The 9,745-nt window shown below is 51.0% G+C and overlaps 1 protein-coding gene across 1 annotated transcript; it reads right to left on the bottom strand.

Annotated features, from left to right (window-relative positions):
* Positions 1–1,790: 1,790 nt before the first annotated feature.
* LOC132586363 (uncharacterized) lies at positions 1,791–9,099 on the bottom strand. Its single transcript, XM_060258401.1, has 5 exons — positions 9,011–9,099; positions 6,409–6,667; positions 5,549–5,582; positions 3,655–3,784; positions 1,791–2,147 (listed from the first exon to the last, which is right to left on the bottom strand). The coding sequence occupies exons 1-5, from the start codon at positions 9,054–9,056 to the stop codon at positions 1,858–1,860; spliced, it is 759 nt and encodes a 252-aa protein (XP_060114384.1). The 5' UTR covers positions 9,057–9,099; the 3' UTR covers positions 1,791–1,857.
* Positions 9,100–9,745: the final 646 nt, after the last annotated feature.

The raw sequence follows: 9,745 nt of genomic DNA, 5'->3' as shown, positions 1-9,745 counted from the left end.
GGAGCTGCATGGAACACACCCCTTGCTCCGTTGCCTGCCCATCGATTGCCAGTCTCAATTCAAGGGATTGGCTATCACATACAAAGCCCTCTGCGGCCTCGCCCCAGCAAGTCCGCCTCTCTCCTGACTTTGCTCACGGCAGCGGCAGCTTCTGCAGGGCCCAGCCTGCAGACGGGCAAAACTGATACCAGCTGGTCTTTGGGCCTTCTCTGCTGTGGCTCCCACCTTCTGGATTGGCCTTCCTGGAGGAGGTGAGGAAAGCCCCCTTTCTTCTGGCTTCCTGCAAGCTCCGTAAAACGCAATTGTTCAAGAAGGCTTTTTGCATAGGTCAATAGGATCACACTGTCATGTAGTGGTCAGAAATTTGTGTTGGTAAAGGGACAGGTCCTATACGGCTGTATTGCTGCTAATCACTCCAGCCTACGGTTGCCAATGCCCAGGCGGGGGCAGGGGATCCCCTGGTTTTGAGGCCCTCCCCCCACTTCGGGGTCATCAGAAAGTGGGGAAGAAAATGTCCACTGAGCACTCCATTACACCCTATGGAAACTGATTCCCATAGGGTAGAATGGAGAATTAATCTGTGGGTATGTGAGGCTCCTGAGGGGCTGTTTTTTGAGGTAGAGGCACCAGATTTTCAGCATAGCATCCAGTATCACTCCCTTAAATACCCTCCAAATTTCAAAAGGATTGGACCAGGGGGTCCAATTCTATGAGCCCCCAAAGAAGGTGCTCCTATCCTTCAATATTTCCAATGGAGAAAAAGCATGTAAAGGGTGTGCGGTCCCTTTAAATGTGATGGCCAAAACTCCCTTTGGAGTTCAATTATGCTTGGAGAATGCATTTAGAATTAAAGTTACTTTCTTTTCACCTCCCTCCCATCTATTTTCCTTCCTTCCTCTCTCAAACATCTGACGTTCGGGTCTCGCGGCTCTCAAATATCTGATACTTATTTTTTGTGGCTCTTACGTTAAGCAAGTTTGGCTACCTCTGGAATGCAGGTTGGGGGGTACTGCCAGGGGAGGATGGGGTTTGGGGACGCAGCTTGGGATCTGATGCTGTAGAACCTGTCCTCAGAAACCATTTCCTCCAGCGGAACTGACCTCTGTCGTTTGGAACTCAGCTGCAATTCCAGCAGAATTCTGTGCCCCACCTAGAGGCTGGTTGCCCTAAATGTCTAGCTCATGAACATATGAAGCTGCCTTATACTGAATCAGACCCTCCGTCCATCAAAGTCAGTATTGTCTTCTCAGACTGGCAGCAGCTCTCCAGGGTCTCAAGCTGCGGTTTTTCACACCTATTTGCCTGGACCCTTTTTTGGAGATGCCAGGGATTGAACCTGGGACCTTCTGCTTCCCAAGCAGATGCTCTACCACTGAGCCACCATCCCTCCCCATGTTTTGTGTTCCACATCTCAGACTGAGTCCAGACAGGGTTTTTCAGGCAGACAAGGAGGGCGAGGAGGTTCCACTGCGGCCTCCCCCAGCTGTACTTTCCTGACACCCATCAGCCATTCATAATCCCCAAGATCAGCAGTTGAAAAGACAGGAAATTACTATTTAATGCAAAAGAGCGAGACAAGAATGTGGTGGGCAGCTGTGGCAGGAACAGATACGGAACTTGGCTCCCTCAAGGAAGACAGGGACCCAACGTTACATCCTACTAACATGTCAATACTTCCCCCCCCCAAAAAAAAATAACCCCACATACACAGTGAAATGAAATAAAAACACACAAGTTCTTGTGGACCTGCAAGGACTACTCCAGGGCATGAGGAAGGGAGGGTCTGTTTGCTGGCTGCAGGAAGGCTTCTGCCTTAGCCCTTAAATGCTGGTGTTTGGGGGTGGGCAGTGGCTGAGCCTAGAAGGCAAAGCTCCCAAATTCCAGCACGTCAAAGTCCTGGTCCATCCCCTCGTAATCCAGGGCTTCGTATTGCGATTCTGTGTCGCAGGCCGACGGGTGGTAGCCCAACTCCTTGAAGTCTGGCGGATGCGACTCCACAGGTTGTCCGGCATTGGCAGAGGTGACCATGTAGCCCATGGTGGGGCCAGCGGCAGCTCCCCCCACCAAGAGGCAAGCTGCTTGCACCCGGGCATGTGCCAGGGAGTTGTGGCGAAGGCAGGGTTCTTGGCACAGGCTGGTCCGGGCAGCTGCGGAGAAGAACAAGGGGACCCTGCGTCACGGACAATGAAGCGAAAGGAACAGGAATTCCGTCCAAGCCATGAAACTTTGGAAGGGGAGGAGGGCAGCCCAGCTGTCCCGGGGCAGGAAGGCTGAAGAGGCATCACGGATACCCTCATGGCTGCACCCAAAGAATCCCAGATTCTCTGGGCCACATGAAATGAGAGCCTTTCTCTAAACTTTTCTCAAGACACTCTTTAGGACAGGGGTGTCAAACATGCAGTTCGGGGGCCGAATCAGGCCCCTGGAGGGTTCCTAAGCAACTGGCTGTCATCTGCTTCCTTCTCCCTCTCTCTTGCTTCCTTCTGCATCACAGCTTACTGTACAAGGCTTGCTCAACTGCACAAGAGCTAAAGGGCAAAACCTCTATTTTCTCCATAGGCTGAGGCACCTCCCTTGGGGAGGAATAGCTTGCTTTGCCAGGCTCTCTCAATCGCACAGTGGAGCTACTGAGCCAAGCCTCTCTTCCTTCTATTGGCTGAGGCTCCTCCCACCCCCAGTCCCTTAGGGAAGGAAGGAAAGAGCCAGAGCTTCCTTTGTCCAGTTCCCTGGATCCCATGGGAGAAATACAAAGAAAGCATCTTTAAGACCGAGTGCTAACGTTTTAAGCATGTTTTAAGTTTTTAAAAATATATATTTGTGTTTGTCTGTGTTCTTTATAAAATGTGTATCTCTGCTACCTAATCTTAAATAGGTACTCATATAGCCCAGCCCGACATGGCCCGGCCCGGCAAGGTCTCATTTCTGTCAGATCCGGCCTTCATAACAAATAAGTTCAACACTCCTGCCTTAGGGCCTCAGGTGGGATCGCGTTGTGCGGCGGAGGGTAACACTTTGGCCATGCACCATTTTCTAGTCAGGAAGCTGGGTTCAGGTAGGGGGCTAAAGGTTGACTCAGCCTTCCATCCTTCCGAGGTCAGTCAAATGAGTCCCCAGCTTGCAGGGGGGAAAGTGTAGAGGACTGGGGAAGGCAAGGGCAAACCACCCTGTAAACAGTCTGCCGTGAAAACATCCTGATGCAACATCACCCCAGAGTCTGGTGCTTGCACAGGGGACTACCTTTACCTTTTTTTACCTATATGACTGGAGGGAAGGGGGCCACGGTCCAGCCCACCCTCAGCACATCACAGAAGGGAGACCACCAAGGAAGGCTCTGCGGGGGAAGGCAAGGGCAGACCACCTCTGCTTCTCCCTTTCCTTGAAGCTCCCTTGCTGGTGTGGCCATAAGTCGACTACAACTTGACAGTGCTTAGAAGCATACCTATAGGTTTCCACCCATAGGGTTAACAACAGCCTCACATGTGTGTGTGTTTGTGTGTGGTTCAGATCATAAAAACAACCTATGGGGGGATGGCATTTAAAGCCCTGCTCTCCCTGCATTGAGGCCCCAATCCAAATCTGGGCAGCCGCATAAGCACAATTCAAAACTTGAGCGGTAGGATGCAAGCAACTAATAGCAGAAACCAAACCCAGTACCTTCTTCTCTCTCCATGCTGGGTGGCCGCCTGCAGCTCGTGCCAGCACCCGCTCCTCCTTTCCGGCAACATTTTCTCGCTGGCGAGTGGATGTGGACTTTGCAGCTAGAAGGAGACCCTTCGGAGAAACTCTGGGGACCAAAGCAAAAGGGAGAGGCAGCTGTATTTTCAAGCCACTTGCTGGAAACTGGTTTTTTTTTTGGGGGGGGAGTACTTCAACAGGAGCTTAACCTCAAGCCAGAGAGAACCATTCAGAAGAGGACATCTGATTGGCAGGCATGTTTTATCAGGCAATGGTCCGGGTATTTTCTTAATCAGACTTGATTCAGACAGAGAACTTTCAGGTCCTTGGTTCTGTAAAGATAGTTCTAGAAGGCAGCCATGTTGGTCTGCAGGAGAACCGTTAAGATTCGAGTGCAGGAGCCCCTTAGAGACCAACAAAATTTTGGGGAGTGTAAGCTTTCAAGAGCCCTTCGTCAGATATAAGTAGGAACTGAGATCTCGGAGATATTGTATCTCAGACAGAAGGTGTTCTATCTCATGGATATTTAATCCCTCTTAAATTGGGGCAGAGTGGTAAAGCTGCAGTACCGCAGTCCAAGCTCTGCTCATGACCTGAATTCTATCCCAGCGGAAGCTGGTTCAGGTAGCCGGCTCCAGGTTGACTCAGCCTTCCATCCTTCTGAGGTCGGTAAAATGAGTCCCCAGCTTGCTGGGGGGAAAGCGTAGATGACTGGGGAAGGCAATGGCAAACCACCCCGTAAAAATTCTGCCAAGGAAAATGTCATGATGTGACGTCACCCCATGGGTCGGTAACAACTTGGTGCTTACACAGGGCAGAAACCAAACCAAATGGCAAGCTACTTTTACCTTTAAATTATTTTGCATGTCTTCTAAGTGTGTTCCATCATGCTGGAAAATGTGCGGAGAAGTGGATTCGTCTGAGCCTCGTTGGTATAGATGCAAGGTTATCACAGCATTTTGGGGACAGGTTCTAAATCGGATTTATATTATGACTGGTTTTAATATACCTATGAAACCAGAACTCTTATTTCTAAACTACTGGTCAGATCTAGATATATCAAAAACTACTAAAGAATTAATTGCCACATTATTGATTGCAGCAAAAACAGCTATAGCTGCTAGATGGAGAGGCATGTCAGGGCCTTCCATAAATATGTGGAATAACAAGATACAGAATCTGTACATAATGGGGGAAAAATCATTGATCAACTAACTCAAAAAAGTAAAATGGGCATGTACTCCTAATTTGTAGGAAAGTAGTTTCCTGTATTAGTTTGTCTGCTCACAATGTGGTTCCTAAAAAGTTGATCTGCATGAATTTGCTTAATATCTGACATTAAAAAGGTTGTATGAGATGTTTGGATGTTAGTTGTTTTAAATTTGTTGTTATGACCCCCTTCTTCAATGCAGCATAATTTGGGAAGAATTTTTGCATGACGTTCTATGCATCTCGTATATTCAATATCTCACTTATCACAAGGTTGTACAATACTGCTATGCTCTTGTTTTGTATATACATTGTTATAAACTCAATGTTTTTAAGTAAGGTGTTCCGTAAATAATCTCTAACAAAGTTTTACCTACGTTTTCTCAAGATTCAGCCTGTACACTCACTGTAGTTTAAAAGAAACTGAAACTTCAAGTTTCCTGTTTGAGTTTTTCACAAATCTTATCACAAATCTTTACCCCCCCCCCCCCCAAAAAAAAATCCAAATTATTTTTTCAATGCAAAAGTCTGTGCTTGTGTACAAACAACAAGTATACTTCAATAGTATCCACGCAATAATATCCTGCAAACAATATGCCTTCCACGGACACCTGCCACCAAATCTTTCTGCCCTTTATTCTTTTCTCTACTAAATCGTTCTTACCTCTTTGACTTTTCTTAAGACGTTCAGCCACTGCCTGTGGAAAAGTGAGGAAAAACAAACATCTTCACCATGCATCTTTGCACCATATCACATTAAACTCCCACCCCCACCTGCCTCCGACACCTTTCTCTGAATAGCATGTTGTGGGGGGAGAAGATAATGGAGACTGTAAGCCGCTCTGAGACTCTGATTCAGAGAGAAGTAAATCTGTGGTCTTCTCCTTCTTTATACACTGTGTTCTGCTTACATAAGCTAAAGGGAACGCACATTTTTTTTTAAATCAGAAAGTTATCTAAAAGCGAGCTCTTATGTGGGAGCGGTCACTTCCCAAATTAACACAAATGAAGCTGCCTTTGACTGAGCAGACCCCAGGCCAACTGAGCTCAAGATGGCCTCCTCTCTAACCGGCAGTGGCTGTCCAGGGCCCCAGGCGGAAGTCTTTGCTATTACTTGCACCCTGGTCCTCTTTAACCAGAGCTGCCCCTGCTGGGGATGGAACCAGGGCCCTTCTGCATGCAAAGCAGTGGCCCCACAACTGGGCTGCAGGGCCATCGCCCAGGGAGAAATGGGCCTGAGTTTTGCCTGGACGTCCAGTGTGAAGCAGAACACCCCCCACTGCTCAGTGGGAGAGGACCAGGGGGCGCAACCCGCCATCATTCCAATGGCCAGGGGTGGGATTCTAGCAGGAGTTCCTTTGCATATTTGGCCACACACCCCTGATGTAGCCAATCCTCCAAGAGCTTACAAAAAAGAGCCTTTGGCTACATCAGGGGTGTGTGGCCTAATATGCAAAGGAGCTCCTGCTAGAATCCCACCCCTGCCAATGGCACAGAAGGGCGCTCCCTCTCAGAGAGCTGTACCTGCACTCTTGGGTGCTGGGTGCGAGAAAAAGCAGGAATCTCCCGTCGTTGAGGCTGAGGCCCAGGCAGCTGTCCCGCTGGGCGCCCACGGGAAGGCGTGGGAGGTCACAGATCTCGCTCCCCTCCAGGATGGCATCGCAGCTGGTGCCCAGAGAGATGCCCAGCTCAGCAGGGCTTCCCGCACGCGGGCCGATGAGAAGACACCCATCCGGCGAGAGAGAGAGGAACTTCTCTTTCCACTGCTTGAACAGGAAGCCTCCTGAAAAGGGCAAAGATTCACAGGAAAGAATGTGGCGTGAAGATGCCTGAGCATGCACAGAGTGCCCTTGGCTCATGAACAGGGACTTGCAATGGGACCCAGTACTGCTGGGATTGTGGGAAATGGTTTCCAGAGCAGAGGGCAGGATGCAGAATCACAGAGTTAGGAGATGTCATAGAGGGCATGTAGTCCAGCCTGGGGGCCGAATCAGGCCCCTGTAGGACTCCTATCAGAACATCCCAGCCGTTGTGGGGGGAGGGGGGAACACATGGCCCTATGATGTGAACATTGCAGCCCTCTGCAAGCACATCAGCTTTGCTCTTCGCTTCCAAGGGAAGCAAGAATTCCCAGCCCTGGAGACTTCCAAATAAAGCCTCCTCTTCCTTATTTTTCACATCTGAACTTTGCAGGTGCCTTCGAGGGCCTCCGTTTCTGAGTGGACGGATGCCTTGTTTATCCCAAAGAATAATTTGCTACTAAAGATGCTCTGGCTTTATCAATCCGCCACGGGCCTGACAAGTATCACGCATGGCAACCCCCAGATTAAAATGATGATTAAATTCTCCCTTGGCCGCCCTGGGATTACAGCTCAAGCAAATGCTGGCAGCTATAATCCTCATGGGCATTACAGGGAAGGGGGGACTCTGCAATGCAGCACAGACTTCTAAGAGGGTCTGCTGAAATCCACACTCAGCCTCTTTGAGCAAAGGATGGGTCAGTTGTGTGAGCGCAAAGGATCTTGGAATTTGAAATAACAGATTCAGAAACGGGGTTTCAAAAATAGCATTCCCAACTCCCGTTGGAAAAAAACAACTATCTCACCTACTCCCGGCCCCCAGCATCACCTTCCCACCCCCCCAGTGCACAGATATAAACATGGCCATCACGTTTCAATTTAAGGCAGAGTTCCCAGTAGAAAAAGAGCCCCGTGGTGCAGAGTGTTAAAGCTGCAGTACTGCAGTCCTAAACTCTGCTCACGACCTGAGTTCGATCCCCGGTGAAAGCTGGGTTTTCAGGTCGCCGGCTCGAGGTTGAATCAGCTTCCATCCTTCCGAGGTCGGTAAAATGAGTATCCAGTGTGCTGGGGGGAAAGCGTAGATGACTGGGGAAGGCAATGGCAAGGAAAGGTCCCCTGTGCAAGCACCAGTCGTTTCGGACTCTGGGGTGACGTTGCTTTCACAACATTTTCATGGCAGACTTTTTACAGGGTGGTTTGCCCGTGCAATGGCAAACCACCCTGTAAAAAGGTCTGCCGTGAAAACGGTGTGAAAGCAACGTCACCCCAGAGTCGGAAACGACTGGTGCTTGCACAGGGGACCTTTCCTTTCCTTTTTCCCAGTAGAAAGTCGACTATCCTATTTTTCCAAATTCTCATACTTTAGATTTTACTTATGTGTGGCCAATGATTAGCAGTCAGGCTAGTGTGGGGGGGTGGGGGCGCAGCCCCTCCCAAGTTAAGTTCTTCACGTCTTCATAAAGATGCTAAAGATGGTCAAAAATGTGAGGGTTACCTGGCCTGGGCAGCTTTAGTAGCAGAATCTTCAGCCCTTCCCAGGCTGAAGATCAATGGGATATTACTATTATCTCTCCATCCCATGAAAAGCTTAATTTGCCCATTTCTACCCATCTAGCCTTTATTCAAGGGACAGGAAATTTATTCTCCATCTTGTTGGCCATTCTAACATGCTGCAGATGCAATAATGCTACTCTTCCGATCCAGCTGTTTTATTTCTGTCTGTCCTGGAGCCACGAACCACAAAAGTCGTTTTGAAGCAAGCGCTACCAGCCCCCATTCCTTGGAGAAAACAGTTGCACTTTAGCTAGACCCTGAGACAGGACTGGAAGTGGGGCAGGGGAGGGGTTTAATTTAAGCCAGGGACCCTCAGGAAAGTGAGTCCTAGGAGGCCCTCCTTGTGGCTTCACCACTCAGCCCCTGAACCTGTGAAAAAGGTACTTCTGAGCATGTGCAAAGTGCCACACACTCAGTCCTGAGGAATTATGACCAGCCCGCTTTCAGAGGGTAGGATTCACAGAGTTCCAAGGACAGGAGCTACGAGCTGTAGGGATGCCGGATGCTGCAGAACAAGGCAAAAGACAAGATGCACCTTGTCCATTGCCTTGTTCTATTGCTTCAGACCAACACGCTGCCCTCTTGGATCTATCTATTTGGATGCTGGTCCATGGTCTCCCCCCAGGCTAGGCTGAACCTATCCAATTCCTCCTGGCTCCCTCCAAGATTTCCTTCCAAGCACCCGTTGCCAAGAGGGCAGAAGCTGACCTGGCCCAAGATCCCCATCCCGCCACCCCTCTGCTTGGGGCTCGAAAGGGGGTCTGGCAGCTCACCGTATTTGCGGAGATAGCCCCAATGGATTCCCGAGGAGGCGCTCATCCTGCCCGGAGCCTTCCATGGGAGAGGAAGAGGAGGAAGAGGAGGGGGGAAGGAGCAGATGCTGGGGCAGGCGGGGCACCTCTAATCCCCGCTGAGCATCCCGGAGGCAGCATCCCTGCCAGCCAATCAGAGGCCAGCTGGCCGCAGCATCCTTCTGCTGCCCCCTGCAGGCCCAGGGAAGAGGGGAAGGAGACGCTCCCGCAGGCCCCTTGGGAGACGCTGGTCAGTCCCGGGCAGGGACACCAAGGGTCAGTTCCCACCCTCCCGCCCCGGGCGGGAGCCCTCCGGCGCTTTCAGGAGCCTCCGCTGCCTCCACGATCTCGCCTTCTGCTGGGCGGGGGGGGGGGGGATGCGCCGCACGGCCGGGATATCTGCGAGAGAGCCGGTTGCCAACTGACCAGCAGGTCAGCCTCGAACGCTTCCCACGCCTTGGAGGGCGACGGTGCCCGCCTGCCTAGCTGCTGCTCCCCGCTGAAGCTCCGGCTGCCGTGCTGGGGGGACCCGCCTGGGCCAGGAGCGGGCTGAGAAGGGCGGCTTTTGGTAGGGGGAACCAGCCCGCAGGAAGGACTCAGCTGCCGGTTCCCGCCACCGCCCCTCCTGTCCCAGCGCCTGCCCGGCGGCATCCAAAGGAGCGCCGCGTTCTTTGCGCCGCCTGGCGGGCCCTTGCGACGAAACAGGTGGGGGTTGCC

The sequence above is a fragment of the Heteronotia binoei genome, chromosome 17 (assembly GCF_032191835.1).
Source record: "Heteronotia binoei isolate CCM8104 ecotype False Entrance Well chromosome 17, APGP_CSIRO_Hbin_v1, whole genome shotgun sequence".
Lineage (NCBI taxonomy): Eukaryota > Metazoa > Chordata > Lepidosauria > Squamata > Gekkonidae > Heteronotia > Heteronotia binoei.
The sequence above is the reverse complement of the archived record's forward strand: the minus strand, read 5'-3'. Positions and strand labels throughout refer to the sequence as shown.

Excerpts from the sequence above, each read along its gene's own strand:
- LOC132586363 (XM_060258401.1), bottom strand. The coding sequence starts at position 9,056 with ATGAGCGCCTCCTCGGGAATCCATTGGGGCTATCTCCGCAAATACG. Across the intron at positions 6,668-9,010 it reads GGGCTATCTCCGCAAATACG|GAGGCTTCCTGTTCAAGCAG; the intron begins GTGAGCTGCCAG and ends TGCCCTTTTCAG. Across the intron at positions 5,583-6,408 it reads CCCAGCACCCAAGAGTGCAG|GCAGTGGCTGAACGTCTTAA; the intron begins GTACAGCTCTCT and ends ACTTTTCCACAG.